This window comes from Gambusia affinis, linkage group LG16, assembly GCF_019740435.1.
Source record: "Gambusia affinis linkage group LG16, SWU_Gaff_1.0, whole genome shotgun sequence".
NCBI lineage: Eukaryota > Metazoa > Chordata > Actinopteri > Cyprinodontiformes > Poeciliidae > Gambusia > Gambusia affinis.
In genome coordinates, this window is record NC_057883.1 from 17,480,011 (window position 1) to 17,501,771 (window position 21,761).

The window sequence follows — 21,761 nt, forward strand, 5'->3', positions numbered from 1 at the left end:
CTGATGATATATGGAAGAGGGGAGTCCCACATGTGGGGTGTTGCAGTTTTCCATATGCTGAAAGTATTAGTGCTGTGATCACATTTATTTCAAGCTTTATAACACTGGGTGGGAGATGTGAGAACATATCTAATGAGCTCAACCACAAACATGATCCCTGCAGCATGATCTAATTTGAAGCAATTTCCCTATTTTCCCTTTTCCTCGAGAAACTCGAAAGCCTCATAAAACTCCAATAGCCACTCCCAAAGGCTTCAGATTTCTCTTGTGGGCTTTAATGTGTAGATAATTACTTTTATCTTTGCAAGAATTTAAAGTTCACCTTAAGGAGAGGAACAATTTAGTCAGAAACTAATCATCAAAACAAGTTTTGCTTTAGTATTTTGTGAATATGGACCATTTCCTCCAGGAATGTACCTCTAATTGAAGCTAGATGTTCTGGGTGAATAAAATGAAGATACTGTGCTGAAAACGACAGACTTGCTGAGACACAGGCTTATTTTCTATATCTACACATCTCTCCGTTCAACCTTTGGACAGGGGAGAACAAAATAATGTATTTTAATACATTCTCCCTTTATTGCAGCAGCTAAATCGATCATAAAAAATTAATAGAAATCCAATCTTTGACTCGAGCACTTTTCCAATTTGGAAAAAAAAATTGAATGTTAGAACTTGTTTTTAACAAAATCACCCTTGGCCAAGTCAGTGACGCCACTGATAATTTCTCTAAACTAAAAGTTACTCAAGTATTTTATGTGTTTTTTGATGGTTGAATCGTAAAATAGTGAATCATGACTGAAAGGGCCAGTACCGTGTACTTTCCAGACACTTAAACAGCACAATCAAGTAACTGTCTTACCTTCAGTTGCTCTACAAATGCTATTGCTATCGAAACACGACTTTAAAAAAAATGACTTCATAATTTAACACCTTGAAATTGGGCCTCTGTCTCTTTCAAATCTCTGTCTCTTTCTGAAGTCATCATAACAATGCTCCTCTAGTAACACTTTAACAACATTTTTACTAGCGTTGCACTGATAAATAGTTCAGATAATGAGCTCACCTGATGGCCAGTTCCATCAGCTTCCTAATAGATGCTGGCTAGTCTGAAAGCGCTCAGCTCTCAAGGTGCTTTTCCATTTGCCGTTCCACTAAGAAGAAATGATGTATGAGGATACCAAGTCTCCATAACAACAATCAGATGTTATCCATATCCCAATCAATTGTTTTGGAGGCTTGCCAGAGCAAAAACAACCGGTTTTGTTCAACTTACCATTACAAACATAAAAGTAAAGAACTGCCTCACACAAGTGAGCTTTAACTGCAACTGTTTGCTTTGGTCACTTTTGACTAAGGCTGATGTTTTCAAGGACAAACAAAAACAAAGGAGATATGAAAAAGCACCTGGAGACTATTAATTTTTGTGGCTCTGATATCTTGGGCTTGTTTTTCTTTCATAGGCCCTAGAACTCCTACTGAAAAAAAATAAAACTGCAGTATATTTATTCCATAAGGAAGATCAAGTTCCATATAAAAAATCTTCCTACTGAGCATTTACATGTTCACAATCTTTTTTTTTTTCAAAAGAATCAAAATTATTATAAATCTCAGGCCAAATGTTTGATCAAAGCAGCAGCAATAGAAGCTTCCAAGTAAGACATGTTACTGGCACAAAACAACTGCCATTAATATTGTTAATTTCACATATACATGTGGAAAAAGATCTCATCACACCACAATGCAGAAAATTACAATCACAAAAAGGCCAAGAATTGACACTAAGCTGAAATTCTAAAAAGTTTCCAAGAATTGCTAAAGTTTTACCTTGCATTTAGCTGGCAATCTTTGAACTCCTTTCTACATTACAACACACGAGTATTCGTTCTCCAAAAATTCTGACAAGACAGCATGAACGGCAGTTCCAACTTCACATCATGTTGATCTAGATGAGTTGAAGAGAGGGACTTTTGAGGAGCACAAACAGCACACAGATGAGAAGTGCAAAAAGACAAGTCAGTATAAAAAGCTGGAAGATGGTCAAAAGGAATTGAAATCCTCTGATGTCTGCATTTCTGTTGATGCTGCATATAAACCCTGTTGATCTTAAAAGCTTTGAATTACACTGCCAAGTAAAATGCCAGGTGTACACTGAAGCTTTGGGGTTTGGGGTGAAATTTTGTAAGGCGCCCTCATTTAACCACCAATAAACCCCTGTAGTGGAGACTTGGAAAGCAACAACTCCAATCGTTTAAGGGGTGTTCCTGTAAGCATTCCACTGGGAAGCTAGTACTTCTCAGACAGACAGGGGAATTCTGGATATATCAGATCAACCTCACATGCATACACACACATAGTGACCCAGATCCTAAGGAACTGTTTACATCTTAAACTGTCTCCTTCGCCCACTCTGCATGACGAGGCCAGAGCAGTGTTTATGTGGAGGATTGCTCAGAGACGTGTGGACCACAGCTGATTCATTCACTAACAGTTCTGACTCTGAGGTGCGTTTATGATTCTCAGGGTGCATAAATCTCCCAAAGAAATAAAGCACTCTTGACATTTGATGAATTCCAAGCTGAGAACCTACTTCTGGGCTTAGAATACCTTAAAGCCTACAAAAAAAGGTCATTACAGTGATATTAAATGTTTTTTAACCAGCTCTTTCAGCACCTAAAGCCCAGCACAGTTCCAGGTATACAGAGCTCATTTTTCATTTGGATTTGTTTGAGAAAAGCAAAGTTTGAACAGCCATCCAAAGGTTTGGATTGTTTCTTTATAGTGGCTAAAGCAAAAAATAGACTAATATGACGTGACTGGATGGAGCAATGTGGCTTCAAACGAGCTGTCTAAACAAACCTTTGTGACAGCAGGCAGGTTTCTGGCATAAGCATCCCAGTCTGCGTCGCACTTTAACACTTGATAGCTCCCAAGCTTGTCACTTTATCCATCACAGTTTTCTTTGTGTTGGACTGGTCACAACCTCCAGAATGGCAAATGGAAAACTTTGAAGCACTGAAAGGTTTACAACCAATCAACATGACCATCATTTAACTCTTTGATTCATTAGACCTACTTTTTTATTTTTAGTAAAATGCTTAAATGTTTCTTTATTGTCTCTCCAACATAAAACCAAAACTCTAAATTACAGAGGATTTGTAGACATTAGGAGCAATTTAAGTCTTGTTTGTGGGTGCATAAATGATAGCAATCAAACACCAAATGCAAATTAAAGATTGCACACATTTCTCTCTTTCAAAGAGAATGTTAGTTGACTGTTTAAATTGGCATATCATCAATATAACTGCGGCGAACAGTAAAAATCTAAAAAAAATCCTTTGCATACAGCAGCAGAAACAATGAAAACCTTATGCTGCTCAATCACTGCGCAAACACTGGCAAGAATGAAGAGTCAAGATTTACAAATGCATTTGGAACGCAAACTTTTGTAGTCAGTGAGGGACCATCATGTGGGGGACACAAAGCATTTTGGATGCAAAAATATTTTACTGTTTCAAAGATTTTAGGTATTTCCTACAAAGAGGAAGATCAACAGTTAAGAGATTTTGATCCAGATGGTTTATTATAAAAGAACAAACCATATTTGCAAAAAAAAAAAAAAAACGCGGTATTTATCAGGATAGACAACCTTAAACCAGGAAACGTGAAATCGACAGAGGCAGTTTATCTATTACTCAAGATTTTATGTTCAAGAATGACAAGAGAGATATTCCTCTGGAATAGTTTCAGCAACAGATGGAGCTCCAAGGTTTGCAGACAAGTAGGGGGAGTCCAGACTGTTGAAACTTTTCCCCACAGGCGTTATTCAAGAGCATTAACAAATGCATACACACTTGACTCTTGTTCATGTTATGCTCTCCAAAGTCCAGTGGTGTTATGAATCTCTATGATGTCCAAGACATTAATAAAAGTGAAGTCTTTAAAGTAAAAACATGCCAGACAGTACACCCACTAAAAACTAAATATATTGTATCTATACCTTGTTTGTTTTTCTTCTTGGTGGTACCAGTGTGACTACACAAAGAGAAATAAATCAGTTTTAGTAGAAATTAAAAGAGGTTTTGTGTATTTTTTAAATCAACATTAATTAAATGAAACTTCTGCTTATGGCGGAAGTTTAATTGCCACTAGTGTTTCACTATTGTGAGAGTGAACATGGGCAGGAACATGGGCAGGGCGTAAGAGTGCAGTAGCGACACTTAATAACGAAGAATCTTGAGGTTATAATTATATTGAGAAGTAATATGGATAAATGCATCCCAAAGGCAGCTTGAGGCTTCAGGGAGCATTACCTTACACCCCGAAGTGCATGCAATATTTATTTTTTTGTTTAGCTATATGGCCATTATAAATATTATTAAAGATTAAAGCCTAAAATTATGATACATGTCATCTTCTGTCTGGGTGTTATCATGGCTGACTCAAATAGCTAAGATTACAGCCTCATCCAATCAACAAATTCAGTCTACTATGAATCACAACGCTTGGACGTAATACAGGGCTTGGCCAGGATTTTACTACACTTGAAGTGGTCACAAAAAAGGGTGAGGAACCACACAGAATCTCCAAATGGAGATGGATGTGGCTGGGGCCGACTGTGGTGGAACCGGTAAAAACCACACCCGTGGAGTAGGGACTTTACAGGACTGACATGTTCCCACAGGTTGCTGCCAGGGTTATATTAGTTTTGGGGTTTTTCATTATAGTTTAGTTTTATTTCATTGTGATTTTTTGTTTATCTAGTTTTAATTTGGTTTTAGAGTGTGTTTGCTAGTTTTTATTAGCTATTATTAGTTGAATATTGTTTAATTTTTCTTAGTTGGAATAGAAATTCCAACTAACAAATTACTATTTCTTAGTTGGAATAAGAAATAGTATTACAACTAATAACATTAGTATCTAATTAGTACTAATAGTAGTATTAGTAATACTGAACCATTAAAATAGTACTAATACCATTAGTAGTAATGGTACTAGTACCAATATTTTCAATGGTTTCATTGAACCGTTAGAAATGGTTCAATGTTTGAAACGTTGAATATTTTGGTTCATTTCAATGTGCAGAATGATTTTTTTCTAACTTTTGCTGTCACCATTTTGTGGAAGTACTGCCAGGAGGAGCATGAAATACCAACATTTGCTGTCAGCTGATGTAAACAGCTTGTATGTGGCGAAAAAAATCTATTTCACTATTCTACTTTAAAGGCCAATAAATAAATTCATAAAAACAAAGGATATAATTTCCATAATTTCAGTATGTTTTAGATTTATAAACACACTATATAGATTCTGTCATAGTTTTTTTTTTTTACCATTAATCCCTGAAATTATGTATTTATTTCAGTTAACAATTTTTTTTCTCAATTTCAGGTTTAAAATTGAGAAAACATTTGTTGTTACAAATGATAACTCCAAGTTATAATTATATATTAATATATATTTATATATTTCAGTTAACAAAAATGTTTTCTCAATTTCAAGTTTCATTATTTTGTTAGTTTTAGTTAACTTTACTTACTCTGGTTGCTGGTGGTTCTGGTCCAACTGCTTAAAGATTTCCTACTTTGGATTCAGAACCAGTTTTTACAAAGGAAATTATAGACATCTTGTAGGATTTTTACACCAAATTATAGAGTGGTATTCAATATAATGTAAGTAGGAACATGTCTCATATTACTCTTGACTAGTTGTTCAGGTTTTTGACTCAGTTGGGAATAACCTCTTGCTGTTTCTAGTCTTGAACTTGCCATTTTCTGAGTCTCAGAACTTGCTTAGGGACCCATAGGCTTTTTCATTAGAAGTTATCACAACATGCAGCCAAAACCACATTGCACATTCACAGATAAATATATTCCAGTTTATGTTTTACCACAGTCTTGAAACAACAACAGAGAGACAAATGAGAAGTATGTAACCAATCTATCCTGAGACACAAAACTCTCTTATTACTATTATTCAAGGTTTCAAACATGTTACCCATTTATAGAATAATTTATGCTCAGAGTCAACACATTCCTCAACATTTAAAGGGAACTGTTTATGAAGTAATTAGGGATTATTTTAGAAGTTTTTTTTACTGCTAGAACTGCATAGGCTAATTCTGTGGTCTTTGAAGGATCCTTTGAAATTATTTAATGAAAAAGCCATTCTTATGAAAGAAAATTGGGATCTGAGGTATCTGTTTACTATTATACCAAAAGAAAAAGAAACTGAAGTTTTCAGTAAGTGAAAAAAGTCTCAGCAAGAAAAAAATATAAATCTTTTCACTCAGTCAGGGCACTTAACCATCTGTACCACCTGTGGTCAAATCCCAAAGTGGTCATTTCATTCCTCTGGCTCTATGCAGTACGACCACATCCATAGATCATGCATTTCTGCCAATAAAACCCCCATGACTGATCCAGAGCATGCACCGGTAACTATAATATCCAGTGGCAGGGAGACTTTAGCTATACTGTTGTGTGTTCCTCATGGCAACAAGAACATGCAACAGGATGGTAGTGGTAAAGTTTGTGTTTATTGAAAATTCAAAAATAACTCCACAGCAGCCACTGACACATAAAAATCCTACCCTAAATTACAACTTTTTGTAAATGTGTAATCTCTGGCACACCGCTTGTTTTGCAGAAAAATCTGGCCACTTGAAGAAATCAAAGACATAACATACAAACCTAGTGTCACTTTTCTCAAATTAGTTAAATTGGAATAAAACAAACTTTCCTTGTCATAGAAGCAGTTATTAAACATAAACTGGACTCCACTAAAACAGGTTTTCTTTGTACATCTGGTCTTGTAAGGCCAAACATCAGAGAGCAATTAAGGTCAAGCCTTTGATAAAATCTTCAGTCATTACGGCTTGTTTAATTGTGGGTCTTGGCAGAATATTCCCCCTTGTGAAAAACTGGGTGTGTACAAGGGCTTATCGCACTGACATACACAGGACTAAATCATGTTCTCCCTGTCTGGATGTCTTACTTAGAGTTGGCTAGTAGCAGCTAAAGTATGGATGAAATAAATCACAGTGAATGGAAATGAAAAATAGAGAACGTTCTTTAAAAATGTACTAACCAATGACTGTTATTTGAATCTGGCAAAGTGATACGTAGACAAAACACAAGATAAAGTTCCATTTAATTTTGAAGGTATTGCTTTCCTCACCAGCATGAAAACAGATTTGCAGTAAATTTAACCACCTGGAGCTTAGTAGACACAACATGATCAAAACATATGCCCAAACACTCTAGTCTATCAAAAGAACTGTGAAAAAAAGAAAAAAAAACAGGTAATTTCTTATTCTGGATAGAAGCAGCACACTGTGGTGACTGTGGTTCAGGGGTTTGATTCAAAATGCCGGAGACGTGGTTAGCAGAGAGGCCATTTAATATTCTCCAGTTTATTGTAGTTGCTCTGATCATTCACTTAGTGAAATGCCACAAGATAGGTCAGCAGGAAGAGCCATTACAAAGTGCTGACTTAGGCTATGTCTATTTGCTGGTCAGCGTCATGTGTCAGTCTGCTTTGACGGCAAGCCAAAAACAGCTTCCAACAAGAGAGTAGGTGGAGGGATTTCTTTTTTGAAGAGGCATAAAGCACTGATTTTTAAACTTTAGTAGAGTTTCACAAAGAACATAAGGCTCAGATTGAAGGCATAGAGTAGGCTGATGCAAGGATAAGGAGTAAGAACAAAGTACACTACTGTAGTCGCTTTCAGAATAAGGTGAACCTTGTGTTAAATATAGTCAAGACCAAGGAGATGTTCCTTCATTTCATGCAAGTGCAAATGCTGAACTGTAAATTTCAACATTTACACAACTAAAATGTTGTTTTTGCTAAGATAAAGTGGATGATTTTGGTGCCACACTTGTTGGCAGGTTGATGCAAATCTTGTCTCAATGAACTAAATATGCCAGAATTACAATATGTAACATACACTCTGCTAGAAAATATTTTTCAAGTAGAGTTTGAAAAAAAAAGCAGTCATTCATTACTGTGTTGAAACAGACCACGGAGCTTTTAAATTCTTCTAGGGTGCCAGTATGTTAGATCTATTTCCTTCTCACTGGATATCTCGCCATAAATCTTCACTTCCAGATCATAAAATTAAACTGCAGACTTTGAAATCTCTGAATTTTGCTTGGGGGCCCAATGTGTTGTGTAATGATGTCTGAGTCTGATGTTTGTTAACATTATTGGTCAACTTTTGTGCCCACTGATCTCTCTTCTGCCATTCTTTAGCATATTGGACTACTTCACTTAGAGAAGTAGGTATAGCTAAAGAAAACAACAAACTCAAGCATGAATAAAAAGAAAAATTAGATTTTCAAAATATGCTCTCTAAGGTGTATTATATATTGTGAATGTCTGTGATGGTGCTTTGTAAGAAGTCCTGCTATCGGGCCTGAAAATCTATTTCCCAAAAGGAGCATAAAAAATTGTAAGTAAACTAAAAGTGGAAGAGATACTAAATTATTTATGTGTGTTCCTTAAGCATGTTGGATGACTCCTTTTTCACTACTGAATTCATCCTCACAGGGAACCCTGCAATGAAAAACTAGAATGGACAAAATGGTCCCACACACAGCCATACTTTGATTCATGTCAGCACCGTGCTTCATTCAAGAATTTGATTAATGACATATCCATCTGCCCTAGCACTAAAACCAATGTGCATTCTGGGACAGCTACCTTACTGTCTAAAGGCATTGTGCAGTTTTTTGAGTGTACAACAGCTGCAGAATCCCTGGCGGTGAGAGGGATTTGGCTTTGGATGCAGACTTTGCTGAGGCTTTTTTGAAAATTTCAATAGACAGACATATAAGTCCAACATTTTGGCCAGAGATGTCTGTGCTCCTTGGTTTCGCATGGTCTCGCAGGAAGCCAAACACTCATGGGACTCATTTGGCTCTATCTATTTAAGAGGATACCAGGCTCAGTCAGTATTAACGTTGCTGATATTCAAAACTCTATAGTAAATCTAGGCTCACACTAAAAATAAAATTAACTTTGAGTCTTGACTGGCTTTTTCTGCAGACTTTTCAGAGATATGTGATACACTTAAGCCCAACATTTCCTTTTCTTGTCCAACATACAGAACACTTAAGGACAGGAAAGCTTTTGTAAATCCTCAGCACGACGTTTGATATTAAGCCCAAGGTAAAAAGGTGCCGGATTACACCCCTGCTACAAATTTAGGACACAAAACTTCCAGCCACAATCTTGTTTATGTAACAAAAGAAGCTGCTCAAAAAATAAATAAATAAAAATAAGGCTCTTTGGTTCAAGTGCGACCAAGCTAGGGCCTTGACCTTGTTCCAGTTCATTCCCAGTCCATCAATGCAAGGATACTAATTATAACTGTTTATAAAAAGCATAGAGCCCTTCAGAGAAGAGCATGCAGTACTGTAAGACCCTGGGGAATTACCTTATTCTTTTCCCCTTTACCAGCCTCTTCATCAACAAAGACCTGCTCAGTTTAAGTAGCAGTCAAACAGCAAAACAAGGGGATGATTCTGGACATCACTTTTAGGCAGAAAACCAGACAGCCAGCTGGTACCGTAAGAAACTTTCCCAAGCACCATGTTTTAATTTTAGAGAAAACAAGATGTATTTCTGATATCAATCAAAGCTACCAGGAGTAATATCACTGCTTCTTCTAAATCCTGCAGGTGGAAAGATCATCTGCAGGAAAACATTTTGACTTGAGCCCATTGCAGACGCTGGTGTGGTTTGTCTGAAAGTGACTAGTGATCCATAATAAACATGAAGAACTCCCACCATGACCACAGTTTCCTCTGAAAAACAGCTGGGTGGCTATGTGCAAAGCCTTGAGTCAACAAGCGGCAGAACCACCAGCCGCATTAGTCACCAGTAAAGGGGCAGGACTGACATAAGCATAACAGTTGATGTAGAGAAAACTGTGGGTATTGTTGTTCTAGCTGGGTGTTTTTGTTTTTGTTTTGTTTTTTTTCGTGTGGCCAGGCTCAATCAATTTTTATTCCCATTTCTCAGCATGCTTTTAGTTGTCTGGCTGTGGTTTAAGCAAGAGTTCTGTGACAAACTTTGGACATAGTTGTTCAAGACTTAGAAAAAGTTCCCAGCAGAAAACATGGCGCTGTGTGAACACTGACATGCATTTTGCATTGTTGTCGCCACTTCGGATGAGCAATAAAATACGAGATGCGTTGAAAAACTGGCAAATGATTTTCAGTTTGACTGACCCTGCAATTAGAATCTTTAAAAGCTCCGTTATTTAGTTTGAGACCTTGATGAGATGAAAGTTACCTTGTTAACTGCTATCAGCCAAACATATAATGTGCTAAATAAAAGTCTGTGTTCCCAACTATTAATTGGCTCAGTAAAACCTGCTGTAAATTTTTTTTGACAGGCTGGTATTATTGGATAGTTTAGTAATTATCCAATAATTACTAAACTATTGTAATTATTGGATAATTACAATAGTAATTGTAATTACTATTGTAATTACAATAGTAATTACAATAGTAATTACTATTGTGGGTGCTTCATTGTGGGTCATAATGACCCACAATGAAGCAATTTTACTTGTGAAACAACACAAGTAAAACTAGAAATCAGCACAAACGCAAACTGTCCAGAGATATGCAAACTCACACCAAAAGCAAGAAATGTCTGATTTAAAATACAAGCTGAAGTCAAGCCGAGTCTATGGAGTAACGCACGCATCAGTGTGTACATCCTCTCTGTACACCAGCAGCGTGTCTGCAGCAGTCTGATGTGTCAGCACACAGTTTGAAAAAGACATAAGGAATGTATCAAGAGAGACAGCTCAGCTGGATATAAAGCATCTTTGGTTATAATGCCAAGACAACTTCTGTTTCATCCATGTTCACAGATGAAACAGAAGCTGCCTTATTTAAAGTTCACTTTAAATAACTAGGAAGCCTATTTAAATAATGTTGAAAACTGCATCCATTTAATGAAGATGCATGTTCTTGGGGTATGTTTGTTCACAGACACTTTAGTGGAATTTCAGTAGAAAGACAAGAGTAGGCCTCAAAATTAAGTGTTAGGAGAGAGCAAGTGAGACAAATAAAACTGGTCACGGATGTTAAACTGATGGAGTATTTTTTTTACAGATGTAATCAGCATGTCAACCATTATTTCTGCAAATTTAGAGCGTTAGTTTTACATTGCTACTATTGTTTGAAAAATAATTTATGCCTATTCAGCTTTATGTTTTAGATTTAATAACAGTGCCACTGTGAGCTTTAGTGTACTTCACTGGGATGTTGTATGCTAGACCAAAGCAACTATGAAGTGTACCCAGTGCAAGCAACTGCTTGAAATTTAACCTCAGTGAAGGTTCTGTGGAAGCTTGGTGGGTCGTTCGAGAACGTTAGTGACCAAAAAGCAGACCGGTCCTGGAGGAAGTTATGGAGAAGTTTAAAGCAGGCTTGGATTTTAAAATAATATCCCATGTTTTAGACATCTCATAAAGCGCTGTTCAACTCATCTTTTGAAAATGGCCAGATTGTGGTATAAATACAAACCAACTATAACTTGGCTGTCCACCTAAATTGAAAGACTGAGCAAGAAGAACATTAGGCAAGAGCCAAAAAGCCCTGTGTGATTCTGGAGAAGCGCCAGAGATCCATAGCTGACAGTGCAGCCCATGTTGAATCCACTGGCAAATCATTAAAAAGACACAACCAGACTTTTCTTCAGCAGTGAAAAGGAAGCAGATTAAAGTTACCAAGAAGGTTAATAAAGCTAAATACAGGAAAATTAAGAAAGAAAACCTTATGACCTGCAGATGAAGTTCCACTTCCAAAAGGACAGAAATCCTGAGCAAACCTTATTCATGAATTAGAAAGGTCTAGTCAAATCCCAGATGTAAATAGGTTCAATAATCTGTGGGAAGACTTAAATATTGATCCCTATGATCACACGCCAACTGCTTTGGCAGAAATTTCAGTCTACAGATAAGTAAAGCTGACAGAGTCATACCCCAAAGGACTAACGGCTGTAACTCCAGAGAAATATAGCGATGCAAATTGTTGTATCAGGGGGACTGAAGTCACGCCATCATTTTCTGGTTTTTATTTCTTCCACGATTCCCATGTTCATATGAACTTTTAGTAACCCTAAGTTTCAATCAGTTGTTTAACTACCAGCAGTGACGGATGTAGCAGTAGCACTAAAAATGTCCAAAGAACTACTTTTCAAACAACTGCCAACACACTGGTCTGATTTTGGAACATGCTGATACAGAAAGTAATTGGTGTTTTATATGTGGGACAATTTCAAGCTTCTCTGTCTGAATAATACTGTTTGAATCAACCCAAATAAAATAAACAGTATTCAAAGAGTGGTCACTGAAAATAGTAAAGATGATCAAAGTTTAGTGTAATGGCGTGAATGTCAACTATCAGCAGCAAACCTGCACAGCTCTGTTATTCAGGTACCAGCTGGCAGTCGTCCTGAGTGGTTATGTAAGCAAAACCACAGACATGACCTTAGCAGGCTGACACATCCTGTTCTGCCCATTTCTGTTTCCTGCAGAGAGCTGATGTCAGAGAACAGTGGGGTGAGTGAAGATGATATGAAGGGCTCAGGTGGTGAGTACATCCTGTGTGAATTATCACTGTTTCAGCTGAACCAGGAGTATCCACCACTTACCCTGACCTTCAAACTGGATTTTACAGGATCAGGAGTTGACAGGGATCACAAACCCTTTATTGCTGAGCTTTAGGAATCACAAGATGTTTAAGTCAAAGGTCAAAAATGCTCTTTGGTGGCCAGATGTAAAGATGGCTGTTAGTCATCAAAACAATTTTTTTAAATCACATCAAAGACATCACAGAAACAACGCATGACACTGGAAAAACAGATAAAGTTGATGCCTCAGAATTTCATAGTACTTGTTCCTCACTTGTAGGGGTTTTGAAACTCCAGCCTGGAGCTTTTTTATAAATCATTCTGTTTGTAAATCATGATTGCTCCATCCGCATTGATCGAACAATCATGTTTAAACCACTGACAAAAACATAAAAGAGGCCAGGGGAGAAACTGATTTAAAATCTCAAAAGAATTTTGATTTTTCTTTTCTTTTCATTGAAGAATTGAGGTTTTGAGGTCATTTCCAAGTCCACAGAATATGATCCATTTTTACTGTTCTGCTCTGTACAAAATAACACAAGTTTTACAAGCTGATATTAACTAGTTAATCAGTCATTCTCTCTGCTTGGGTTGGCTCATGAACAGAAATGCCTCTGATAGCTTGCCAGCTGTAGTTCTAAACCAGAGTTCTAGGTGGCAATTCTTTAGCTTTAAATTATTATTGCTCCTTATTTTCAGCATCAAAAACAGGGTGACGTGATGCTAGAAAAACATTTAACTTGAAAATAATGGTGAATATCACGATGATGATCTTGATTATGACTAACCCACATTTTCCTTAGTTTTTCTATCTTTTCCATCATTACAAATTTTCCACTTTTTTTGTAAACTGATGTACAACAAAGGAGGTTTGTAACTATCCAAATATGTAGTTTGCATGCAAAGTGCAAATACATTAAACTTAAAATATAACAAGGGAAATATTGGAGTAAGTCTTCTCTGATTCATATACTGAAAAAATATATATTTTGTGTGGTTGTGCAGCTCTGATTGGAAATATTAGCAAACAGCTGAAATTGTATTTCTTGAAGCTGATTTGTATGTACAGACACAAATGGAGGAGGGGCAGCAATATGTTTTACACTGTGCTTCATTAAACTAGAGAAAACTCAAATCGCTCAGCTAATTTCTCTCGCATCTTACTAAAAGGACTACACTGTAGGGAAAGAAATAAGAATATTTGGAAAATTTCTAGTGGTTTTGGAACCAATTTATTAAAACTCTGGTTAATGGGAAGTGCCTAACATTTACTTTTTGCTGCATCTGGAGTAAAATGATGTTGGAATATTTTCTTATGGTTGAAACAACCTTTTCATCAACAAAGAAAAACTCTAAACTTGATTAAAAAAACTTGACTTTCTCTCCACAGTGAAGATTAAAACTAATATTATAAGAGTGAAAAGATTCAGCAGCAGAAGTTTAATCACTCTTCAGGTTAGATTCTCAAAATGTTCCAATAGAAAAGAGAAGAAATGTCCTTTAGTGTCTCACACTGGGTGTAACAGCAAATTCAGGTGTAACAGCAGAACAAATCCACAAGATCAAAAAAATCAAAATAAAAAAAACATGTCATCATTCTATTGTCTTCCTTCTTGTTTCTCCTTCCCTCTACTATTTATTGTGAGCTACCTGATACCACTTGGCAAGCTGAGTAAGTTTGAAAATGCCGCTGACATAATAAGCCAATTTCAATTGTACCTCTTAATGTTTCTGGAACAAAAGAAAATAAATAGGTGCTGAATATATAATGTAACTTTTGCCCCTCGATTTCAAAAAAAGAAGGGTGCAAAGGCAATATAATCTATCTTTTCTCGAGCACCTAGCCTCCCTAATTGCCTATTCAGACTCCTTTATTAGGTCTTGGCACTGATCTTGCTCTCTGACTCTTAGTCTCCGTGACCTCACATCGCTCATGCTTTCCAGGCTTTGGAAGCAGTGGATCTTCATCCTGATATTTGAAACCACGAGTTGCATCCGCTGTGTACCCCGAGGGAGCACGGTTCCACCCCTGAAAGATCCTAATGGACTGAGGGAATGTGAAAAGAAAAAAAACAAAAAAAAAACACAGTAGTTCACAAGGGCTCCAGTACCTTACTGGAAAGAGCAGGGCAAGTGTTCAAATAAATATCAGATTAGTGTTAAAGTGCAGACAATTTAAGCTGAAGTTTTTACTCAGACCTGAAAATGATTAAGTACACTGATTACTGCAGTTTATTCTTCAGTTGGCTGGAAAGACTGAATCGGACAGACTATGGGATTAGTCAGCTTCAGCAGAAACATGACAGCAAACAGAGTCATTGTGGTGGTATTTGTGATTCAGGCACACTGTCTGCTTCTCGGAGCATTATGCCTGCAGTCCAGTCTACTTCTATTTACCCCAGATCCGTGACTCAGTACACAAATATGTCCTGTGAGTCAAGAACAAAGAAAACATATGCATAACAACTGTGCACTCTCCAGAGATCTTGTATTGATTAGAAGATTTACTATGACTTCGAGATAATTGTTTAGGAAAGGAGGATGTAGAAAACGTGTTTTTGTGAAGAGGGTGCCAAGATATCTCGCTGCGTTTCACTGAGCTACCACAAGCACGTGGTTGCCTTTGCCATCATCATTCCATAACATCAGCAAGAGCTCAAAATGACATAAGACTTTTGCTAATTAGCAGGAGAATCACCATAAATGTCAGAAATAATTACAAATGTGTCTGTGGTTTGGTAAAAAGAAATTACCAAACTGACAAACTGGTAAATCAGTAAATTATGACCTTAGTGCCCAAATAAACTGTAGCACATAAACAACTAGAAAACCACTGTGCCTGAGGTCAAAACAGAGAACTATTTGACAAGATAAGTCAGGGCTTGTAAGCAATAAGAATCTCCATCAAAATACTCCCAAAATCATTTACCCTGCTTTTCCTTAATCGGAAATATGGTTGTGATCATGGCAGAGTCATTAATCAAACCAAAATTGCAATTTCCAACAAGACTGAATCTTAAACAATCAGCCATCCAGGCCAAGAAACTATTAAGTTTGTCTGATTAGCAGTCTTTGCAGAATAAGCTGAACACACTGAAAGAAACCTTTGTTTGGGCAATTATTAGTTGGATACATAACAGTCACCATTGCTCCAAAAAAATCTAAGAAAAACTGAAGCAGTCACAAACCAAAACAAATGCATTTCAAAACGACTTTTTTCTCAAGCAACATGGATTAGCATGTCTGTCTGGAAAGCCACTAAGTTTTCCAATGTTCTGAAAATTAAAACTAAGAGATTTTTAAGTATGATTTTTTTTTTTTTTAAGCAGCAAAGGATTACTTGCTTTGTGGAATATTTTATTTTACATTGTATCAGAAAATGTATGCATTCATGACATTCAAACATCGAGACATTTTCTTTCAGGATATGCCTCCATTTATCTCCATGAGGCCTGTCCAGACTCAGTGTCCAAGATGGAGAAGAGCTCCCTACAGCATGATGCTGTCACTCAAATGTTTCACAATGATGGTGATGATGCAGTACATTATCCTGCATGTTTTCTATACAGAAAACAGATCAGATTTGTGGGGTACATGACTAGTTAATGCTTTTTAGTTGCTTCAATAATTAATGTTCCACATAAGTTTTTTGGAGGCCATGTCTTGAAAGAAGACATATGTACACAGAGAATCAAGTTGGTGACTGGATTCAGATGATTTTCAGCTTGAAAACCTGGGCGTTTCTAATCGGTCCGACTCTGACCGGTCAGACAGCAACTCAGGAATTTGATCTTTCAAACAATGAATCCTCCGTATTCAGTAAAAAAGATTCAAAAATGGCTGTTTTCAGTATCAGTGATGATGTAAGAAAGTTTTTGAAAAGAAAATGCATCATCTGCCATGAGAAGAACTTTCTCAGGAAAGTCCCACTGAAATACAACATTTCTTCTTCCACTGAGTTTTGGTCCAGACGGCGGAACAGGATTAAATTAAAATAATTTCAGAAATATACATGGATGGTCAAATTTTGTACAAAGCCAGGGAATGGAAATGGGCCAAAAAATTCTGATTGGTCTATCTATAATTTATAAGAATAAACACAAGCAGATCATGAGTTTAAGTGTCCCGCAGTACTTTTTAATAAAAACTTTGCTTCATATGGTATGTTTTCTTTCAGCATGACAGCATTTCATGAAAAGTTATGGTAGCAATAAAAATGAATATGTTATGCAAAATAAAAAGAAACTGCAGGTTGAAATGGATTGTTCATCATATTTTTGGATCAGACCTAATCCAAACTCTCATTAAGAGCAAATGAAAGCACAAATGTTCAGCCAATTTCAACAGCTAAAAGAAAATCTGTTGATTTCAGTGGAATAGCTCCCATCTGTGAATTTGCTTGCAGAGTTAACAAATACAGCATGTTTAGGAAGCAAATTAAAGCAATTTACCAATAGAAAGCTTTACGTACTCTGTAAATACACTTTAGATCGACTTACATAGACTAACATAATGACATGACTGTGAAAGCCCTTCTGGATATGACGAGAAACATTTGTGGAGCTACTTACACAGTCTGGGCAGGCTGCTTGGTGGTCACAGGTCGCGGGGTCTGGAGCTTGATGGTGTCTGTGGCCTTTCTCTCTGAGGGTCTTCTCTGTGATGGGTCTCTCTGGAAGGGTTTGGTGCCTGGCTGAATGCGCCTTAGAGTGCCCCGCTCACGAATGTACACCTGCTCGGGGGCCACCTCCTCACAGCGGGGCCCCTGAAAGCCTGAGCGGCACACACAAGTATGTGGTCGGCTGCAGGAGCCGCGATTCTGACAGGGGGGCTGGCAGTCAGCTGGGGAGAGAGCGCACAGAGGGGTATCATGTTCTCAGCAGCACAGATTGGCTCGTATGGCCCCTTGTATGAAGGAGCAGCACTAGAAATGGCTTTTCTTGATCTCAGCACGGTGGCTCATAGTGAATTAAATTAATAAAAAGGCCTCTTATTTAACTTTTGAGGCATTTTGATGCTTTCCATTTTGTAAAGAGCATGATGGGGTTGTCTGGTTCTATTAGTTCTGAGTTTTTAACCAGTCTTGTTTAGACTAAATGTAAATGATCACTTACATTAATTCTGCAGGAGGTACTGCTGTAAAACAAGCTTGTGGATTAGTTTAAAGCTGCTGGCAGTTCTATTCTGTCTGCTTTGTTTCTAATCAAGAATAAAGCGCGTTCTTCCACTATAATAAATGGCCATTTAAAAACAGGCCATAAAAATACAGAGGTCATAAATAGGTTTAAAAAAGTAATGCTGTTTGCTGGAGGCAGACTCAAAATAGCCAACTACCCTACGGAATTTTAATGGGACTTTATGGGAAGGACCAATCCAAAACAGCACAAAATTGTGAAGTAAAAGGGGAATAATGAATGTGATTCACAAGTATGCACAAAAACATTCTGAAAAGCATGGAATGCATTGGTATTCAACAACCCCGAATCGTGTATATTGTATAAGGTATAATCACCTTTATACAAGTTATAATCACCTTGTAGAAGGTGATTTTTGGACGTGGACTTTCAATGAACCATCCTAAAACACGAATAAGCTTTGAGCTAAACCATTTAATAGTAGCCTTATTCTAGAAGTTTAATTCTCAAGAGTTTTGCAGATTTTCTTCTGGCATCTTCCAATATTAACTCCAATCATTTTTCCCCTTCAGCTCTAACCAGCTTCCTCATGCCCAGACAAGAAAAACATATCTTTTCCATAAAAACCAGATTTGTGGAAAGCACAACTAATAGTTATCATGGCAAAATATTATCTTACATGAACTTCAGATTTCTCCATTTCCTCCAGAGTTGCCATCAGCCTCTAGCCTGCTTTTCTGATTTCTGTATTCTTTACCAACCTGTTAGTGGAAATGAATGGCCATATGTTGGTAGGATGGTAATTTTTCTATACTCCTAATGTCTAAAGATTTTTCATGAATACTTTATAAAGCACCTCAGACAAAGCTTCTGCTTAGTGTATGATACTTTCACCTATCTGCAAACACAGTGTGATCAACGTACCTCACAGTCAAAGGAAGATAATCAGTATCTTTCTACTGGGGCCTGCCTTTACACTCCATTTACTTTAAATCAGGAAAGACACTGTGGCACCCATTTTAAAACAAACAAGCTGACCTAGTGTCACCAATGACTGGAGCGTACAGCACTTGAGGATTTACGACACTGTCCTCAAACAGTACATTAGGCCACTGGTCTGTGGTGGTTAAAGCAAACAGCGGCGCTCTGTCAACAGCTATGGAATGCTATTGACACAGATGCTGTGAACGCTGACAGATCGCAGGCAGGATCGCTGCCACGGCTCGAACTGGCAGCCAAAAGGGACTGCACTGGTTGAGAACAGCACTCCATACCTGCTCAACACTTCCTGTTATTGCATTGCTGCTCAGACTCTGGTCGCTTGTTATTATATGGATCCTACAAACGACAGCCAGATAAGTTTCCCATCTATGACTACATTAAAGTCTTCCTCTATGTGCCGCATGTGCCTTTGACAAAAGAAATGTAATAAGCTAACATGATTCACATCATTTAAGTTTTATAAGTATGACATTTAACTACACTTTTGGAAACATAACCAATTTTTTAATTAATTTTACACATTCAGAGACATGTGGTTGGGAATTGTACAACTTGGTAAGTGATCTGAATTTTCCATTTTGGGATAAAGTACGGATTGCCTGTATTTTGTTTTGGCAAGAAGTAAAATACCCCAGCTAGTTAAAGAATGGGCTGTTTAAACGCTGCCAACTTGATCCGATGTCTGCTCAACCTCAAGTCCTAGATGTAGAATTAGATCAAAAAGGTCACAGATTCCTTGGGTATTATGGTGAAGGGGGACAACGTGTGAGAACAAATTTCTCCAATAAAACTGTCCGAACTGAAGTGAGAAACAATCCAGAACTGGTCGGTGATGTGTTCAATGACCCATTTTCATCTGTGAGTCCCGGTGATGACAGGAGACAAACATGTCGCCTGTGCTGATAACAAAGCAGACAGGTCAGTGACTCGAGGCCTGACATGTGGCCTCACATGCAGCATGTGTGCCCGTGGCGTACATTGCCGTCGACTATCTCTGTTTGTCTCTGGGTCCTGCCTCTGGGCTGCTGAACACATTGTCACAGTAATTGCTGTCGTGCAGATTTGTCTTGCACATCATTAAAACTAATTGCCTCACATTCCACCCATTTCAGAAATATGTGCAGCAATTATTACTTTGCAAGAGTAATCATAAAATGAGAATCCATCGGAAATAAAAGAGGAGAAATGGCAAACATTCCTGGCATTGCCACTTCAGCCTTAATTATGACTGAGTCAAATCGGCTACGTTTTCTGGAAAGAAGGCTGCATCCAGTCATCTGAAAAGAGGAGACTGTCAGACTGAAACTCTGAGATCAGTCCCAGCACAGAAGCGTGTGGCAATAACAACTAATTACTGACCAAAAACTACATAAAAACATCAAAATATTTCATTCTTCAATCTTTAATTTGAATTTAATTTTAATTTGGCACCATCTTTTAGAGGTGTAATGGGCTGTTGCTATATTGCAATATTATAAACCAGTACAGCTTCCCTGTCCCTGCAGAAGAAAAGCATCCCCACATAATGATGCTGCCAACACCATGTTTTACATTATAAACAGCATGTCCAAAACATTTGGTGTAGATTGTTTTGAAATACCTAAAGGTACATTGACAATATGTTTTCTATTTTTTCCCTTAGTTGTTTTGAAAGATTCTTTCATGCCTGCTTTTGACCCTGTGCCATCTCAGAAACCACAGTGATCGTCCTATAAAATTTTTAAAGACCGACAAGTTCAAACTTCCTGACTGTTTCCTTATTTTGTCAATATTCTGAAATACTGATTAAACTTCTCTAAAAATTAAATTCAGCGTTTAATTGTGATGCATTATACATCACAATTATATTGGATCTCACACTCATTTTGTTTTAGGATTAAATAAAATTTCACATAACCAAGGAAGATGATTACTTTTTAGAAATTTAGTTGTCTTTCCTATTTGCAAATTAAATATTTTCTCAAAATAAATCCAGAATTATATGTGAGGCTTCTCCAGAAAACCCATTAGAATATGCTAGCCTCTTCTTGAAGAGGGAGCTTAAGTAATTTTCTCAGAAAACATGAATATGCTAAGAGAAACTTTAAGTATACTTTTGCTTCTCTGTGTGAAAAAGCACACTTTTCATCATCCACAAGGAAGAAAGCTCAGTGAATGATTTTTATGCTTGAAGAACCCTTTTACCATCTTGATTTTTTGCTGTAGAAATGGAAATATTTTACAAACGTGGAGATAAGAATGGTAATTCAGTTTTTTTGTTTGTTTTTTTTACAAAAATGCATATATTTAAAGGTTCATGTCAACATTATAGAGGATGTCTATGCCCACAGATGGTTATTAATAATGCTAACCAGTACACAGAGGAGAGGATAATCTAGCTAATGACATCATTCTGACAAGCAGAAAAACTCCATTATAAAAGTTTATGGGTTTTTCTAAATATAGAGTAATAAAGTCTGAAATATTCTGGAGTCAGCTCTGAGTTCTTTCACTTTGCAGTTTCTCTTAAGCCACTGAATCCTTTTTTTTTAAGGTTTTGTTGGCTCTACTGGCCTTTATTTGAAAGTAGTTAAGACAGGAAAGAGGGTAATGAGAGAGGGAGAGTCATGCGGCAAATATTGCCTGGCCGGGAATCGAACCTGCGACCCCCACCACGAGGACCACGGCCACAGCATGTGGGTCAAGCTTCGCCCCTGCGCCACCACAGCACTCCCACTGTATCCTTTTTCAACATCCAATCTGTTTTTACATCTTGATACAAATGCACACTGCTAAATCCGACTTTAAACACCTACAGGAGCCTACAGCTATGTGGAGCACAAAGCATGTCAGGACAAACTGGGCTGACATCAGGTTTAAACAAATTAAACCAGCTTAAAAGCTGCTTTGTTTTATTTTGTTCCTTTTCATTAAGCTTTTTCTGTTGGAGGTTTCTTCATAGTGTCCCTTTCTGCTCTTACTAACAAA

At 37.3% G+C, this 21,761-nt stretch overlaps 1 protein-coding gene across 1 annotated transcript in view; it reads right to left on the reverse strand.

Moving 5' to 3' along the window:
* The window catches only part of LOC122846474 (latent-transforming growth factor beta-binding protein 2-like), a 104,186-nt gene that overhangs the window by 66,146 nt on the left and 16,279 nt on the right, over window positions 1–21,761 (reverse strand). The window contains exon 3 of the mRNA XM_044143479.1: window positions 17,229–17,499. Within this exon, the coding sequence (XP_043999414.1) occupies window positions 17,229–17,499 (271 nt within the window). The remainder of the gene's footprint in view (window positions 1–17,228; window positions 17,500–21,761) is intronic.